Source organism: Anticarsia gemmatalis, chromosome 8, assembly GCF_050436995.1.
Source record: "Anticarsia gemmatalis isolate Benzon Research Colony breed Stoneville strain chromosome 8, ilAntGemm2 primary, whole genome shotgun sequence".
Lineage (NCBI taxonomy): Eukaryota > Metazoa > Arthropoda > Insecta > Lepidoptera > Erebidae > Anticarsia > Anticarsia gemmatalis.
The window spans coordinates 6,864,603-6,884,365 of NC_134752.1; the positions used below are offsets into that span (position 1 = coordinate 6,864,603).

The 19,763-nt window shown below is 33.5% G+C and overlaps 2 protein-coding genes across 2 annotated transcripts; both read right to left on the minus strand.

Annotated features, from left to right (window-relative positions):
• Positions 1–1,462: 1,462 nt before the first annotated feature.
• LOC142974851 (sodium-dependent nutrient amino acid transporter 1-like) lies at positions 1,463–11,365 on the minus strand. The gene is made up of 14 exons (XM_076117414.1): positions 11,229–11,365; positions 5,692–5,841; positions 5,246–5,516; positions 4,708–4,924; positions 4,550–4,593; positions 4,316–4,463; positions 4,076–4,154; positions 3,821–3,924; positions 3,561–3,747; positions 3,281–3,457; positions 3,095–3,194; positions 2,765–2,941; positions 2,397–2,491; positions 1,463–2,203 (listed from the first exon to the last, which is right to left on the minus strand). The coding sequence occupies exons 1-14, from the start codon at positions 11,229–11,231 to the stop codon at positions 2,036–2,038; spliced, it is 1,920 nt and encodes a 639-aa protein (XP_075973529.1). The 5' UTR covers positions 11,232–11,365; the 3' UTR covers positions 1,463–2,035.
• Positions 11,366–12,012: 647 nt separating this feature from the next.
• Positions 12,013–19,596, minus strand: LOC142974850 (sodium-dependent nutrient amino acid transporter 1-like). The gene is made up of 14 exons (XM_076117413.1): positions 19,458–19,596; positions 15,839–15,988; positions 15,374–15,644; positions 14,896–15,115; positions 14,641–14,684; positions 14,374–14,521; positions 14,166–14,244; positions 13,879–13,982; positions 13,575–13,761; positions 13,164–13,340; positions 12,985–13,084; positions 12,689–12,865; positions 12,383–12,477; positions 12,013–12,291 (listed from the first exon to the last, which is right to left on the minus strand). Exons 1-14 carry the CDS (start codon positions 19,458–19,460, stop codon positions 12,121–12,123), a joined length of 1,926 nt encoding a protein of 641 aa, XP_075973528.1. The 5' UTR covers positions 19,461–19,596; the 3' UTR covers positions 12,013–12,120.
• Between the last annotated feature and the right edge of the window lie 167 nt (positions 19,597–19,763).

A 19,763-nucleotide genomic window follows, 5' to 3' on the forward strand; every position in this document is an offset into this window, starting at 1 on the left:
ATTAATATATTAAAAATAACAGGTAACATTTTATGTCCTGCTTGGAAGTATAGTTTTAAAATTATTTTCTTTTAAACTTTGGAATGTAGACATAATAAAATGTATAAGCCCTGTTTTAGTGAGTGAAGCTCGAGGATGGTTCACTTGTACTTAATACAATTGCATCTTGTACTTTATATATTAAACCGCTGAATTTGATAAAAATAAATCGTAGGTATATTTACGATACAAAAAATGTAACATCCTGTAACATTTTAAATTATCTATAGACTTTAAACGACTTTTAACGATTAGATTAGAACTGGAAATTAGAATTAATCTGAAACTCATGGCGTAATCAGCTTTTTTCTTAAAAATGTACGGTTTTAAAAATATATTTCGAAAAATTGAAAATCATTTGTAAGTCGTAAGTGATAATAATAACGTGACAAGCAATTTAGAGAAAGGTGGAAAAAAAGGCATTTGGTTTTACCGATAATTTCAGTAAGTATGGTGAAATGTTTAGATTTAAATTAGAATCACAGTGCCTATAACATTGTCTAAGAGTTCCTTTTGTACAGTTTGTAGATAAATAATAAATAATTAATATCTAATAGCCAGATTGTGTTTGCATAAAAAGTTCTATTAAGTTGTTGTATCTTTAAGATAAACTAAATAACTTCCTTCCACAACAATAAACTACACGAAAGAAATTGTTCATAAGAAATATGTAACATAATTATGGATTGATTTATAAATGGTACATTACCTCACATTAGATAATAAAGCAGGCCTGCGTATAATTACATGATTCGTAAGAAAAAGTATATCATTTGATTGAATATCGATATTCTATCTTTCTTGAATTATCTTTATTGTTATTAAAACGTGACATATTTTTGGTGCCACTCATCAGCTTATAGACTGGCAAGCATGAAGGACGGTGGCATTTTTCACTAAGTATAGAGAATTATGAAAACCTAATCGTGACATTTCAAATTAGCAAATAAGGTTATGTGGCCATATTTTTCGGCTGGCCATATTTGACCCAGGTAATATCTATAAAATATATTTCAACAATTTGTACAGATAGCGAACGTTATAAGAATTATATCTATACTTGGTATAGGGAATAAGAGGAATAGGGATATTATTGAAAATCCATAACAGCAACATTCATATTTTTATTAAAAGTGTAAGTGTATCACAATGGGTCGCTTTATTTTGGCGCCGTAAAATTGCATTACAATTAGGTAGATACATAATTATTATTACGGTTTCAACACAATTTACAATTACAACAAAATTTATTGGACATTTTTAAAAAATGTTGATAAAGAACATATTACTACCTTCTAATAATAAACATACTTATATTAATGACAACATTTTATTATAACATTTTTAAAATGTACTGCTATAGATAAATAGTTAATAGTATAAGGTAGAGTAGATGTTTGTAAAAAATGCGTAAAATAAAATGTGTGATTTGTCGTAATTTTATTAACTTTAAACAAAATTAATAATTGTTATTTTCTATGATATTAATAAATTAGTCTTAATTAACGGCACAGCCAGTATTTTAGCTAACTAGATTAAATCATCGCAATATTTCTATCTTGTTATTGTATGTAACAAATGGCAACAAAATACTTAAAAAGTATAATGAATGTCACTGTTTAATTATCTATGTGTATGTAATTGATATATTATATGTATACCGATATAGTATAATTTATTACAGATAATTATCTGCATCAATAGTAATCGTACTGAGGTCATTATGATATAACACAAAAAAAACAATTGTCAATACCAAATGTACTTAGGTACATGAAAAATATACCTGAAATTCTACATAATTAGGTATCCTGTTGTCACAAAGACATTGTTTCAATGAGATACCTATTCAAATACATATATTAAATAGTTAATTCATATTTACAAAGTTTATCTATTACATTTAGGTATTCCTTAACTTAAATTAGTTCACAAGTAAATAATTTAAACTTACAAATTACAGTACCTACAATATACAAATATTTGCTATTGTTGTTTATGATCGGTAACTACCAGTTAAACTACGCCATATATGTTTTAGTTTAGTAGTCTGAACTTTTTCCATTTGCACCACAGCTTCCTTCTTGAATATCTCCCAGTCCCTTTTATCTGAAGGCGAGCGAGGTCCCCACGATTTCTTGGGAGTGAAGGATTTCTTGACGGTCTAAAAAACATACAAAAAATACTTATTAAGTATTAAAAATTTGAACAGTTTAAATAAAATAGCAGGATGTGCTCACATACTTTCATGAAGTACCTCTTAATTTATATAAAGAAATATGTAAAAATTGTTGTTAGTTAAGTAATGAAATCTACATAACGTTAAGTAAAGGAGTTAAGTTATATTTATCACTCACCTCAACAAGGTTTCCAGTTCTGTATTTGTACAAAGTCAGTATTATGCCGATAGGGACAAAAAATATACCAATGAACAGCATCAAGTATCCGCACACTGTAAATAGTAACAAGTATTATTGCACTATTTTTTAGGAAACATACGTATTCTAAAATATACGCGCATACGCTAAAGAGTTATGAGAATTTTCAAAGAAGAAAAATAAGACAACCTTGTTTAGTATCACTAAAGTCATCTCGTCTTGTTTTGTTCTCTGTTCGTGTATTATATAACTACCAGTTTCAGTTTCGTTTTTACTAATAATATAATTATTGATTAGATATCTATTGTTGTCAACGTCTCCTACTCAATAGGAAAAGCAATAATCACCATATCCTGCCGTTGGGAACACGTAGTCGCCGACTGTGACATTCTCAAAACCAAGCAGAGCGTAGATGAACACTGTAATCATCATGGCGGGAGTGATCACGCCCCAACATAACCTCCAGTACATCGAGGTTTTGATGCCCAACATAAACTCTATGTCTAGGCACAGGCTCTCCAACCCTAAAAATAGATAATTATGGCATAAAAGTAAAAACAACATAAGAGAGTGAACTAACTAACTAAACACTTTTCCCGTTTAACGTGTGTTAGTAGAAACAATAAGAATTTCGAAGTACAGGCGTTGCTAGTATCTTTAAGGTATTTTTAACTTACCATAGATCCAGAATACTGCACTGATTTCCATGATAGCGCAGAAGAGAATCAGGAAAGTGCCACCGTAGTAATCAACCAACTCTAAGATGTACTGACCACCCTGGAATATATATCAATATGTGAACTGATTGAAGTGTATCGTATTATAAGGATTGTAATGTTCGTCGATTATTTCTGAGTACTTACAGGAGTAACATAAGTAAGTCCGACGAGGAAACCGCCGCTGCAGCACAAAGCGGACATGTACACAGTCTTGACTTTAGGAAACGCGTCCAGGAACACCGTGTTAATGGTAGACAACAGCGCCACCGATGAACCGATACCCAGCACCGTCATCATCAAGAAGAAGAGCACGGAGAACAACTGAAAGTTAATGTCACTGTGTTAGTTTTAAACAGCAAAGCTGTGTCTATCAACACCATAATCGTAAATTATTATGTAAAAACTAGCAGCTTTCAATATTTACCTGAGGTAAGAATGTCTTTGCGATAGCGTCAGGGTAAGAAATAAATGCAAGACCGGTTCCTCCAGAGCCAATAACTTCGTGGACTTCCTTGTTTAGTTCGTGCGCTAAGTTACCAAGAATACCAAAAATTGTGATTCCAGAAAGCAAACTTGTGAAGGTGTCCAGAGTAGTCACAATCATAGCATCTCTGTAACATAATAGATCGTTGTAAAGTAAAAGACTTTATATAATCTTTAGACTTTTTAAGAAGTAAAATGTACCTGTAAACGTTTTGTTTGAAGCCGTTATAAGACGAGAACATAATAATGGCACCGCTACATACAGATAGAGAGAAGAACACTTGTGTGATGGCTGCGTACCACACCTGGAAACAGCACGAGACCCATACTATATATTTACACAATATAAATATGTAATTTTATTTTTTACACTCTATAAGTTTAATACCAATAGCAAATAGATTTATCAGAAAATTCCAAACGTTAAAGCTTAACGAAATTTCTTCAATAACTTACATCAAGTTCGATGAGTTTGTTCCATTGTGGTGTCAAAAAGTATAGTATTCCATTTCCCGCGCCAGGCAGAATCACGGTACTAACAAAAACGATGAAGTTTATGAATATTGTTAAACCCATTAATTTATAATAATATAAGTCTTACATATTAAATATACTTATCAAAATTAACGTAATTATTATTTATATGAGAATTTACGTAGAACTCTATCTGTGGATTAAGCAAATACATAGGCTTACGTGATAAGCAGAACAATCATCACGACGTAAGGGAAGATCGCGAGGAAGTAAGCAGCTTTTCCAGAACTCTTGACTCCTTGTGCCACGATCACGAAGATCACAAACCATGCAGCAAGAAGGCACATAGCCAAATACCAAACTGGGGCACCTGAAAATTAAGATTAGAATTAAATAAATACTCTGGTTTTATTAATCGATAATGCTTTCCGGTATATTTTCATAATGAGAACTTACCAAGACCTCCTTCAATGCCGTCACTTTTTTGTAACACCGTTTTGCTGCAAATACAGAAGTGGTCTTTTGAACAACTAGCAGTACTATGAGCTTACATAATAATCAATAGCTTTATAACTAAGAATAGAATAATATTAACAAGCAAAAACTGTAATTACACGAAGTACAGCTCAGCACTACTAGTGGCATTTTTAGAAACTTCTCCCACTTGTTGGCTGGTATCTGAGGGCACACAGTTGGTCCATTCAGGCTGGCAGACTGCCCAAGGCAGAGTGGACTGGAAACTCATCGCCAGGTAATACAAGCAGAGTGCCACTATAGCCACATAGTACGAAAGCACAAAAGCACAACCCAGTATTGTGCCGTAGCCCGTTCCTGAAATAATATAACTATAGAATTTGAAATTGTTGTGTATGTCAGAATATATTATAACTAAACTTGGTTGTTTTTTTTCTATCAATAACAATTATAATAGCAACAAGTTGCAGTTTCACAATTTGTATTATTCACATAATTGTAATATTTATATCACAGCATTTTGATAACACCTCTATTAGTGCTTATAGGCAAGTCATACTCTATTATTCATAGCCATTTATTAACTCAATTTATCGAGTATTTGATGAAAAAGCAGAACTAATTCTCTATCAATATTGTACCCAAGATGGCATCAAATATATATTTTTTATTGAATACCTTTCATTGCTGGAGACAACGACCAAACTCTTATAGAATTTCTGGAACTGAATTGACCCAAAATACATTCGAGATAATACACAGGCTTGCCGATGAGCATTAGTACTATAATGTAGGGGATGAGGAAGGCGCCGCCTCCGTTCTCATAAGCAACGAATGGAAATCGCCACACGTTGCCGAGACCCACCGAGGTAGCGATACAAGACATTAGGAACTCTATTTGACTGCCCCATTCTGCTCTCTTTGGTAAGTCGTCCTCTACTTCTCCCAACTGAAAATTGAAACGTTTTTTGAATCTTTTGTTTACATAACAACGCATAAAATGTGTTAAGCTTCCTCACTTATTAAAACGTGATTATGACGAAGGTAAAAGCCGTTCCCTTTCCGAGAGCAGGTGCGTATATTGAAAGAATTAGGTTAAATTATTTCAAGTTTCAACAACTTACTTGTTTGCCATTAGACACATCGTGATGGAATTTGTTCGACAGAATTGACTTTGGAGTTTGTTCCTTTGAGGGTACGCTAAAGTCTGTAGAATCAATAACTGCGGCATCTGCAACTGCTGGTCCCGAAGTAGGTTCACCACCACCATCATTCTGAAATATATATATACTGTAGATAGAGAACGACTAAAAAGTAAAAAGTAATATTAATACCTATTTATTATATTTGTTCATCTTACACGAATACTTCATGAACACAATATAGTTCATAGTTTTTATTTTGAAAAACAATTTTGATGGTTTTATTGCTTTTACATTACGACATAAGTCAAAAAATAAAGGCAACCTGTGCCTAGGATAACTTTGTTATTTACTGGATATTTATCACAAATGTGTCAATTAGTTTGTATATAAAAATATTTTTACCTCAAGAAACCGTAAATGAAAAATATGTTTCGGAATGCTAATAAAGATATCACGAGTGACACATTGTAAATAAATTTACAAACATGAATCAGTGATAAATGGCGTGTACTAAATATTATTTATTATTCTCGTGTTTTATTTAAATACTTATTGAAAACACTATCGTCAGAAAGAATTAGTGACGAAGTCTCGGTATTTTCCCTCAAAAGAGCAACAATGAGGACAGTTGTCGTCAAAACGTAAAGCAATGAGTTAACTACTAATTAGATGTCAACGTATATTTTATGATAGAGTCACATGATCCATTGACGATAAAATGAGAATACACGTGCGATGAATGAATATATTATTGGAAGATTGATTTCGAGTTGTATTGCGTAATTGTAGGTCTGGTATCGGTATGTACGAAACTATTTTTGTGTACAACTAAATTGAGCAACTGCGAATTAATGTAACATGAAATTTTCTCTTTCATTATAGCTGCTCAGTCCAAGATGATACTTACGCCTATGATAATTTAATAGTTAGCAGAAGTTCTACATAAACAACCAGCATTGCGCTCTATCGTGATTCAAATTGATTAGCCCACTTATGAGTAAGCTATTACACCACAATCATGGGTGATCAACATCAGTTTAACAAAGTCAAACAGCGATAGTTCGTTGTTGTATGAAATTGCTTCTTCCGGTGAAACAAATATAATCAGCCTTATAACACGAGTACTTGTATATACTCAAGTAGATGTGTATTTCGCTTTACAGAGAATCCAAGTTGTGCAAGGGATTATCGGGTCAGGCAAAGTGTTATTGGCTTTTATATTTTATATTATTAAATAAAAAAAATCCATAGTAGGTAGTTTGGTTACGTTAAAGCAGAGAGCAAACGGGTAACCCTCTATTATTTAAATGGCGATACGTGGGTGTATTTCTAAACCTCCATTATGTCTGTATATACTTTAATACTTATTATATACGTATTTATTTACTCACCTATACTTACAATGAAACGAATCTAATGGAATTAAACATTTAAATATTATGCAGTCCTTCTTATCCTGAAATTGTTTAAAATAATTGAGTGTTTTGTCCAGTTTAGTGGGCTTAAATAAAAAAAATGTATAATATGGTACATTAGATAACTCTACTTCAATTTAATTGTTTTCCGGTATACTGTCACTTATGCACATTGTGGTCGACTTCGAATGTTATTTATCTTTATAAATCTATTTATTTCCACAATAGAAATGTCAATAATAACGACCTATTATATCTGTCTATTGTTTCAAGTTCAATTTACAAATACGTTTTTATATCTTGATTAGATGATATCTTGCTGAATATGTATGACAAACAACTTGACTAATTATTGTAAACTAGCTGACCCGCGTAACTTCGCTTGCGTCACATAAGAGAGAATGGGTCATAATTTTCACCGTTTTTGCAACAGTTTTTACTGGTACTCTGCTCCTATTGGTCGTAGCGTGATGATATATAGCCTATTATAGCCTTCCTCGATAAATCGGCTATCTAACACTGAAATAATTTTTCAAATCGGACCAGTAGTTCCTGAGATTAGCGCGTTCAAACAAACAAACAAACAAACTTTTCAGCTTTATAATATTAGTATAGATTTGGTTTCATATATTATTATAATCTTTACTAATATTATAAAGCTGAATAGTTTGTTTGCGTTTGTTGCGAATTGGAAAAATATTTTACTGTTGGATAACCTATTTATTGAGAAAGGTTATAGGCTATATATAACATCACGCTACGACCAACAGGAGCAGAGTAACAGTAAAAAATGAAATTTCAAAAACGGGGGAAAATATAATCCATTCTCTTTTATGTGACGCAACTGAACTTGTGCGAGTCAAAAAGTTAAATATAAAGGCTTAGGAAAATATCAATGCCATCAAAAACATTTTGTAAAAACCTCAAGTCTCGCCGTAAAAAGTTGTGAGATCTATATAATACCAAGTCGATTAATCTATTTAGTCTCTACTTAAAGGACCTTCTGTCTTAGGTTATTACGTATGTTATTATCAACCAATTAAAAAAAATACCTTTAAAACAAATAGATCGACTTGGTCATCTCACTTCTTTTTGTAGAGCGAACATAAGTCCAATTTGTATGGAAAGACGTTTTTTTTTCATAATTCAACATATTTTCCTATGGGAATGTTGTTCAGTTTCATGGGCTAAACACCCTTACCCACCCTATACTCCCTCCCGTTATGCCTCATATAGTAGGTACCTATTTACACCTATTTATTTTATTTTCTACAGTAATAATAATTCATTAACTGCAAATGTAACCTTGTAATCCTATACATTTATATGGGATTACAAAGTTATTGCTGCAGTTGGTGTATTTAGAAAACTGGACCGAAATTAAAAAATATTTAATTTTTCCCATGATAAAGACACTAAACCCTATTTGTATTCTAAATTTTAAGCTTCTAAGTCTGCTAGAAGTACCTTAAACTTTTGATGATCGGTGAGTCAGTGAGTCAGTGAATCAGTGAATCAGTGAATCAGTGAGTGACAAAATCCAAAATTTTAACAAGTTGTCATTCTTAAACTACTGGTTCAAATTGACTGAAATTTTAAATATACCGTGTTTATACAATGACTGATTAGTTGCTGAAAATCCAGGCTTCTTGTTTTATCCAAAACGAAATTATAGGGGTGTCAAAAATAGCCCGAATTGCTTCGAGAAAAGGATGTTACGGCCCTGCCGCTTTTTTTTTGCTCGACTTGCGGATATTTGTGCGACACAACTCAAGATGATCGCCATGCGGCTAAATTTGCGCGCTGATAGAGTGATTTTTTTCTCACGAAGCAAGTATTAATGCACAGGTAAAGGCTAAGTTATTATACTCGTATTCATGTTTTTTGACGAAAGACTTGTGTTTTTCGTTTATATAATGTTGTAAGTCCTGCAAATTATTGAAATACAATGTAATGTATGCAGATACAGGTTGCATTTTTGCAGTTTTTTAAAAGGTTACAGCGGAAGTTAGAAAATCCAGATATTAACTTGATATCTGGATTGACATTTAAGACCATATGGGCCGGTGCAAGGACATTATTAAACATGTAGATGTACTCTATTATCGTTTAATTCCGGAAACCGTGATTAATAAATTTATCTAGTTTATCTTTGTTAATGATAAGTAGAGGTAATCAGATTCGAACTGTTTAATGTTTAAGATTAAGATTAATGGAAAAGAATATAATATAATTATTTATAAATTAGACACTCACGTGACTTATGCGTTGTGAAACATAAAATCTATGTGTAGGGAAAGTGAGACAAGTTGGAAAGAATTGTTCTTAAAACAATCATTAATAATACAAACGCTTTAATTTTTTTAGCTGAATATTCGAGAATTTTATTTATTTATAAGTTTATTATTTGTAATAATTTATGTTGGGCGTTATGAATTAACATTATTTTTTTATTTAAAACTAGCTGACCCGCGCAACTTCGCTTGCGTCACATAAGAGATAATGGGTCATAATTTTCCCCGTTTTTGTAACATTTTTTGCCGGTACTCTGCTCCTGTTGGTCGTAGCGTGATGATATATAGCCTATAGCCTTCCTCGATAAACGGGCTATCTAACACTGAAAGAATTTTTCAAATCGGACCAGTAGTTCCTGAGATTAGCGCGTTCAAACAAACAAACTCTTCAGCTTTATAATATTAGTATAGATTCGTTTTTATTTCTTTTTTATTTATTTGAGTTCGAGGTACTTTACCTCGATATACCGGCTCGATATATCGGCTCTACCTAAATCTCGAGCTTATAAAAACCGTCGTTTGTGTTTTCATTTAAAATACTATTTGTGGGGAAAATGTTATTATTTTTAACAGGTACAATTTGGTCCAATGGAAAACAAGTTCGTCTGTTAGCGTCGCATCCTCGAAAATTCCGGGGAAGGTATTTGCTATGTTAAGTGTTACTATATTAGTTAAACATTGTTCGTGTAGACCTCTACATTGGTATTATTACACCTACTTACCATTTCACTAAAGTAAAAACTGTTAATGAGACTACATATATCTAGACACGCGATAGTGTTTTCTTACTATGAAAAACGAATTAAAATAAACTTTGTTGAAGGGTGATTAGATAGATTGTTAGAACGAAGAAATTAAATTCGCTGGGTTATGCGTCACAATAACTGCACTTCATTATCCCCCCGTTTCTGAGGTACATTTAACGGTAGTTTATCTATTCAATAGCGTCAAAACTCGTACAAAAAAACGCTATTGATTAGATAAACTACCGCTAAATGTACCGGGAAACCGGGGGTTAATGTTTCGTTAAAAAGAGGAAGTTAACTGTAGACAATATCCACAATAATAATGTCCTCCTAGCCGATATACGGCTACGGCGGTCCAAGGCAGACCATAAGGAAACCCTCATTCAATGAAAAACGTATCGCAGTTCCATTGGTCCTTTAAACTGGCCACCCGATATAACTTCTTTCAGCACCGTGTGCAAATATGAAAATGAAGTAGAGTACTAGGGTAACATAATTATAATAAACGAATAATTTCTTTAAACGTGAACAGGTATAAAGAACTAAGGCGTTTGATATCACTGGTGTTAAATTTAGGCCAACTTTAATACTAAGTATCGTGATTTACTAAGTCAAACATCAGATGAAAATGTTTCCTTCCTTTGCTTCCTTTAGTTCAATTATTTATTTTTCCAAACAGCTTAAACTTTAATATATCATCACCCTGGCTATGTTATTATTGTAATTATTGTGTATATTGTAAAAACACTAGTTATCACTCTCATATAACTATTAGAACTTAGAGTATTAAATAGCTAAAGAAATAAGAAATCATTGTCATCAGTAACAAGTAATAACAGTAGAGCGATTCTCTACGATCGGAACCATCGAGTATTGCGACCTAAAACATGAAGGAAAAGCATATAGCTAAAATGTTAATAATAGTTACTATAGCTTCTACATTTTCATTAACAAAATATGTAATTTTAATCAGTCACACATTGCACAACTTATTTACCAAATAATTGAATTGGATATTCAAACATTTACAACTATTACAAAAGTCACAAAAGATATCTCACCATTTTACTAAGATCACACTAAATGCTCTTTTCACAAATCCCTAAGATGATCACTACAGATGAATTGTTCGCTGATCAGCCTAGCAAGTTCCAGCAATGATCACTAACTACACACGAGTGGGGTATCGCGACGACTCCCCGCCAATTTTATACAAAACGTATCAAGCTTAGAAATCACGGTATCAAACATCAAGTATCTGACGACCGTCCTTGTTGACAGATTTCCTTTGTTCACTTCCATAGCTCAGCAATAAGTTATCTCAGTTCTGCTTAGGACATCGAAGGCTTTACTCGTATAAACGCAGCCATTTATAGCTAGAGTTATCGAAATTAAGCAATGAGATTAAACATTAACATCTCTAATAATACAAACTTGAATACAATCATGTAAAAGGTTCCATTCAACGATTTACGCCACTTAAGAATATTTAAAAAAATCTCAGGTTCTTTCTACTATCTTATCAATAAATATTGCACACGCTTTAGCTCATTGAAAATTTGTATTTAATAGTTATTATTAAAAGAAAAACCTTATCAATAACAAATCATAATTATTAATAAATTAATCTGGCATTGTCGGTCAGGTCAGGTGATTGATGGCGTAAAACACTGCATGTGTCTAGTAACAATACAATCGAGTCGTAATGTTGTCTAAAATTATGATAATTGGCCTATGTCTACTAGATTTTGTTATTCATGACTATATATACTAAGCTTGTTGTTGTAGGCGTCACATAATGTTAGTGAGGTCAGTATATGTCGTTAAAAAGTAACACACTTTAAGTACAAAATATATTTATTGTATGCCCTCGGGAATATACATTTATCCTAACATCTAAGAATAATTTAAGTGTTCTAGATCTATGTTAATTATAATCTAATGATTTTCTTTTTACAATCTTCTATAACCACCGGTTAAACTCCGCCAGATGTGATTTAATCTTGACGTCTTAACTTTTTCCATTTGCTCCTCAGCTTCTCTCTTAAATAATATCCAGTCTCTTTTTTCTGTAGGTGAGCGAGGTCCCCATGATGCCTTGGGACTGAACGCCCTCGTGACGGTCTGTACAAAAAAAATATAAATATGAACATTATTATAGAAAATATATTAGGATTATCGATTGCAGGAAAATAAATTAAGTAATATCACTGACCTTGAAGAACTCTCCAGTTCTATTACTGATCATCGTGAACGTAATGCCAATAGGAACAAAGAAGATGCCAGTGAACAGCATTAAATATCCGCACACTAAAAAAAAAACAAACGTATTATATATAATATATTAGATGCGACGAAAAACCTTTGTTACTATGAGATTATTTTATAGCAGGTGTTAAATTTAAAATGATTTTGTTCGTACATTCTAATTCTGCCTTTAGAAATGAAGATTTGTTTGTACTCAAATCTATTGATTGACTTATTTCTAATAATGAAACGTAATTAAGTAATCAATAATCACCGTATGCTGCGGTTGGGAACACGTAGTCGCCGACTGTGACATTCTCAAAACCAAGCAGAGCGTAGATGAACACCGTGATCATCATACCGGGAGTAATAAGGCCCCAACATAGTCTCCAGTACATGGAAGTTTTGATGCCCAACATAAACTCTATGTCAAGGCACAGGTTCTCCAACCCTAAAAAATGTAACAAAACATGATGATTCTGTAATGAAAGGTACCTACTGACCACTTTATTTGTATATTAGAACAATTAATCTATTAATATATGGATTGCTTTAGTAGTTTTAACTTACCGTAGATCCAGAATACTGCTGTAATTTCCATGATAGCGCAGAAAAGAATCAGGAAAGTGCCACCGTAGTAATCAACTAACTCTAATATGAACTGGCCGCCCTGAAATGGATATCACTTCTTTAATTGCTGTTCATTTAACAAAAATACAAATATCTGCATATAAAAAAAAAAAACTTACGGGAGTGACGTAGGTGAGACCGACGAGGAAGCCGCCGCTGCAGCACAAGGCGGACATGTACACAGTCTTAACTTTGGGGAACGCGTCCAGGAACACCGTGTTGATAGTAGATAATAGCGCCACCGATGAACCGATACCAAGCACCGTCATCATAGAGAAGAACAATACGGAGAACAGCTGAAATGTAAATTAATATTACATGTTAATGGGTTTCCAAAAGTGATTAAATCAAACGACTCCCTGTTTAACATGAAAAGCCGGAGTAACAGTGTGATTTAACACGATTCAGGTTAAAAGTAAATCAAAATCCTTGCAATGTAAGAGAAAAGAACATTGCTTGAACTTTCACCCATCACCATGAACATGATAATTGGTTAAACAAATGATTCATAAAACTAACTGCGTATTTACCTGAGGCAAGAATGTTTTGGCAATAGCGTCGGGGTAAGAGATGAAAGCGAGCCCGGTTCCTCCGGAGCCAATAACTTCATGGACTTCCTGGTTCAGTTCGTGCGCCAAGTTACCCAGGATACCGAAGATTGTGATTCCAGAAAGTAAACTCGTGAAGGTGTCCAGAGTAGTCACGATCATAGCATCTCTGTTATATAATTATATCGTCAGTTTAGTTAAGTATTATGTCTCTACAACTAGCTAGTTACAGTAAAGTTTTAAAGTACCTATTATAATTTTCAACCGATACTTTATACATTCATACCTGTAAATATTTTGCCTGAAGCCGTTGTAAGACGAGAACATTATGATGGCACCAGTGCATACGGATAGAGAGAAGAATACTTGAGTGATGGCTGCATACCACACCTGGAAACAGTACGACACCCAAATAGTACATTTTACGTCTTATATGTATGTTATCTTATTTTTCACACTCTACGTACCATATTATTATATTAAAAGTTTCATACTAATTGATTAAGAATTAAGATTTATTTGCAAATTCCAAACGTTAAAGCTAAACGTAATTTCTTCACTAATATGACTTACATCAAGTTCGATGAGTTTGCTCCATTGCGGTGTCAAAAAGTAAAGGATTCCATTTCCAGCTCCAGGTAAAAGTACAGTACTAAAAAAACAAGAAAATATAACACTTAACACATTTATAAACATTAGTATAAATAAGTTACAAAATTAAATGATTCCGAGCTAATGGAGCACGTTAATTTATAACGCAGGGTATGTAAGATATACTCACTTAATAAGTAGAATGATCATAACAATGTAAGGGAAAATGGCGAGGAAATAAGCAGCTTTTCCAGAACTCTTGACACCTTGTGAGACAATCACGAAGACAACGAACCATGCCGCAAGGAGACACAGAGTCAAGTACCAGACGGGAGCACCTGTTGCATGGACAATAAAAATTTGTAAATTGGTATACTGCTAGTTCAATTGTACAACAAAATACACACTATCATTTGAGCTAATGACAGTCTATCAAACCTTGTAAAATATTACGTACCAAGTCCTCCTTCAATACCGTCGCTTTGTTGAAGCACCGTTTTGCTGAAAAATAAAATGGTTTTTTAGCTAAATTGTTGGTAGGTTTGGTATATTTAAATAAAAATTGCAGATTTAGTGCTGTAGATAACTCAAGTAGGATATAATACAGAATTTTTGAGATGATGTTGGGCACAATCGAGAGAACCCCAATCAATAGTTTTCAATATACTTATGCGAAGCTCGCACGTGACTATGAATACAAAGGAGCAATTACATGAAATACAGTTCAGCGCTGCTGCTGGCATTTACGGTAACGGCTCCTGGCACTTGTTGGCTGGGATCTGATGCTATGCAGTTGGTCCACTCGGGTTGACACACTGCCCAGGGCAGAGTCGACTGGAAGCTCATCGCGAGGTAGTACAAGCACAACGCCACTATGACCACGTAGTACGACATCACAAACGCACAACCTAATATCGTTGCGTATCCGGTTCCTGAAATTTTAGAAACATAAGAATCTTAATAACTTTACAGTTACTTAATGCCTATTACAATGCTAATGGCAACTAGTTGCGATCTTGCAAATTTATACATTTCGGAATTGTCGTATAGTGAAGAAAATATTGTCACTAGACCAGTATACAACTGATTAGATTGTAAACAACAAATAAGTTTCGAAATATCCTTAATCTCTGCTGCTTGTCTATGTCAAGAACTTAGGTTCGTATTGTACCCATTCAGTGGTTTATTACCTTTCATTGCTGGAGACAGTGACCAGACTTTGATAGAACTTCTTGAGCTGAACTGCCCCATGATACATTCAAGATAGTACATAGGCTTGCCGATAAGCATAAGTACTATGATGTAGGGGATGAGGAAGGCGCCGCCTCCATTCTCATAAGCAACGAATGGAAAACGCCACACGTTGCCGAGACCGACCGAGGTAGCGATACAAGACATTAAGAATTCGATTTGACTGCCCCATTCTGCTCTTTTTGGGAGGTTGTCCTCAAGTTCTGCCAACTGAAAAAATATTTTGTATTATGTAGCGCATTTAAAAACTCTTCATCTATGGAGCTGTGTATACAAATAATCCAAGCAAAAAGCATTCTTATGGTGTTTTTAACAGTGATATAAAGTGATTAGGATTTCTTACAAAAATTATTAGTTTTTCTTTTTAAATCTTAGGTTCGTCACGAATATCAAAGTAAACTTACTTCTTTGTCTTTAGACACTTCTTGAGATAGTTTGTCTGAGATAATAGCCGCTGGAATAGGCTCCTTAGTGGGCACGCTAAGATCGGTAGAGTCTATAACTGCGGCCCCAAGGCTGGTTGGGCCGGCACTGGACGCGCCACCACTGTCGCTCTGGAAAAAAAGAATGATTATTGCAATTTTAATCGGAAAAAGTTACGTTAAATGTCTCTTTTCTTACAGTCAATAAATAAAAAAGGTGATAAAATCTTAAGCACTGTAGCGAAATTTTCTACTATCAACACTGTTGATAATCGGTTAAATATCATAGCGGGTGCTGTAAAAAAGAAATTAAGTACTTAGGTACCGGTAGAACGTGGCTACTTTTGAATATAAGGGTTAATTTAAAATGGAAAGAACTGGACATGTTTAAGGTCAATTACACTATTTGAAATGCTACAATTGTATTAATATTTAGTATCAAGAAATGGAAAACTGAACTCGTTGCTAGCTTTTTATGCGAGCTATTTACTTGTTTGTATAATCAAATTAACCCCATTTTTTTCTAAAGTAGGTACCCCACTGAGCGGTACATTTTAATTTCGATCGCTTGACTGGTAGAACAGTCAGCCGAGGGCCCTATGCATTGGGCCTATATTACTATTATACGTTAAATATACTAACATCAGATTGATCACCTCCTTGACAAATTTCTAGTTATTAACGATTTATAATAATTATCTTTATATGTTTCTATGCAGGTAGATATTTGTTATCTAGGTGATATTAATAGTTTATCTTAAATACTTCCTTTGGATAATACATTTAATTTAATTTGGATGTTAATGTATCTATATAAGTATGTATTTAGGAGTATATAAGTATGTTTATCAGTCATTTGGTTACCATAGTACAAGCTCTGCTTAGTTTGGAAGCAAATGACCGTGTGTGAGTTGTCCAATAATATTTATAATATTTATATTTATAATATGGAGAGCCTCCGAAACTAAATTGTTAATCCAAGCTGTATTAAACACTCGTTTTTAACACTTTATCTCAATCAAGTGTCCTTTTAACTTTTAAAAATTCTATTCATACATTCCATTTACAAATAATCCCTTGCCTTATTGATTTGATTTCTATTCACTATTCCGATAGCAAGCAACGGCCTCTTTTATATCAACTATGATTGTGTTGAATGTTTACTTACTAATATTATAAAGTTAAAGAGTTTGTTTGTTTGTTTGAACGCGGTAATCTCAGGAACTACTGGTCCGATTTAAAAATCTTTCGGTGTTAGATAGCCCATTCATCCAGGAAGGCTAAATAGGCTATATATTATCACGCTACGACCAATAGGAGCAGAGTAACAGTAAAAAAAGTTACAAGAACGGGGAAAATTATGACCCATTCTCTTTTATGTGACGCAAGCAAAGTTGTGCGGGTCAGCTAGTAACTAATATAACTATATATCACATATTTTTTCATATATCAAAATTGTAATGTCTGAAAATATAGGGACCTACACTAATTGATTTTTAGCGACACGTGCCGATAAGCGCTGGAAAGCTGATTCAAATTCAAACACAAGCGGTAACGAAAATATTGCTGTTACAAGATGATTGAACGTATTTATTATGTAACGTATTTATTTGATTGTATCAATGTTTCGATTAAGATAAAAAACGAATAATTATTAGAAACAAAAGCTAGATATGTAAATTTCAAATCAGTTGCCATTGTTTTTATCTTGTGCTACGAGAAAATGTGAATGTCATCGATTATATACAATTATCTGGTTTAAGATAAGTGATTAATTTTAAGATTAAGATTAACAATTAAAGGATAATTAATTATACTTTAATTATATACCTAATATTAAAGATTAGATGCCCTATGGAACGTGACTTAAAAAGTGCCTATATCAGATATAAAAATTATTGAGGCACTTAGAATACTTTACTTTCTACGTCACCAAACATAACATAACGCCTAGATTATATCCGAAGGTGTCTTTTGTAATAGAAAGCGAGCCTTTGCCATTTCAGCTATATTAGTTTTTAATTATGCTGACTATTAGTAATTAAAACTACTACTTATTAGTAAAAACACAGTAAAAAACTTAACAATCATCACAATAAAATAAACAGTTAAATTAAATTTGAAAATAAAGGTAGAATATAATACATTAGGTATAGTTATAGATGCCACTAGTACTAGAACCTAAGTAGATATATTGAGATCGTTTGGATGTCTCTGTAACAAATGTTTTTTATTGTTTGGTACCTATCTTTCATGTTTCAAGAGAGGCATCGCTCAAATCCTATACTAACTGAATAATCCGATCGTTAATTTCCATAGGAATTATGCTTAGGGTGCAAATATAAAACATATAAGTCCAGAAAAGTACGCCAACTAAACTAAATACCCACTTTCAAGTAATTTCGTTTAGTTGGCGTAGTCTTTTAAAGACTAGGATACTATTAACGCAGCGTAGTCATAAGTATTAAATCGTCCTAGACCTCGGCTGTATATAAAACCTTAAGGAGGTCCATTCGAATTGTACGTTTATTCCCATCTGTCACCTTCGAGCTTGGTGGTGGTTGGCACTAATAAGTGGCGTTTACCACCGCACCCCTGAGCTTGCCACCAGGGTGGTGGTTGGCTCTAATAAGTAGCGTTTCATCAGTTCAGTTTCAGGCGTTTCAGTTTCATCTGCCCCCTTCTCTATAGTACAGAGGTTTATTCGCATTTCGTATTAAACATTATCAATAGAAATTATTGTGATTAAAACTGTGATCTTAGTAGGTAATTTAAAAAAAAGCTTTTTTCATGTATAATCTTGGTTTCGTGATAGGTACAGGTAAACCAATCGCATATTTTTGTGTAATATCTAGTCGATTGTACAAATCAAATGAGCAAAAAACGAACCAAGATGCAAGCTGTTGTACTAGTTTGATTGCTACTGTTCTTTTTATTTTAAATTTTTACGGCCAGTAAAGGTTAAAACTCGGACGTCTGGACTTCCGCCCCCAGGTTAGTCCGCATCCGCACCAGGACTTGCCAGGTTTAAAAAACCGTTATAAGTGTTAAAAGTCATTTAAAGTAGCAGTGTTTAACTCCCGAAGTCTTAAATAAATAGTTTAATGATTACTCTTGTTAGTTTTTAGGACATTATGATCCCACAACAAAAGTGTATCATTTTGTGGTAATATGTATTGTGCAGACAAAACTGTTGAGCCTTAGTTGTTTAATTACTAAAACGTAACGTTCTCGGAAATGCCACCCAATGCTAATACACAATTGTCAGCATTACGTCTAAATTCGTCAAAATTTGTTTGTATATTTTTTGTACCAATTTGACGTGTTATGTTCAAACTTACGATATAATATCACACAATATACAGGTTTACCTGCCGTTTATGAAAATATGTCATAATAGTATTAGAAACCACGATGTTTACTAATACCTAGTTGTATTACCAGAATATTACTATTTGGTTTTCATGAATCACTCATCAAACCGCCATCAAAGAGGTCGCGCTCATTGTTATTAAAACAATGAGCGCGACCTAAGCGAGTAGAAAGAATATTTGAATCAATTTTCTAAACATTTCCAGAATCATAAAAGTATTCTTCTCACCATTTTCACAACGTGCACACTTGTACGTTTGCTTCACAGATTCGTAAGATTATCACTAAATGCGGTTCGATAAACAATCAGGCAAGATCAGGCAACGCACACCAACTATACGCGAGTGGGCCACCGCGGCGACTCCTCGCCAATTTTATACAAATACGTATCAAAACGTCGTGTATCTCTACCGATTGTCCTCGCTCACTCAGTACTTCTGTAGCTCATAGGTAAGCAATAACTTATCACAGTCACTTGTTTGGAAGCCAAAGGCGGCAGTCGTACATACGATCGAAGCCATGGGCAGGGGCCGAG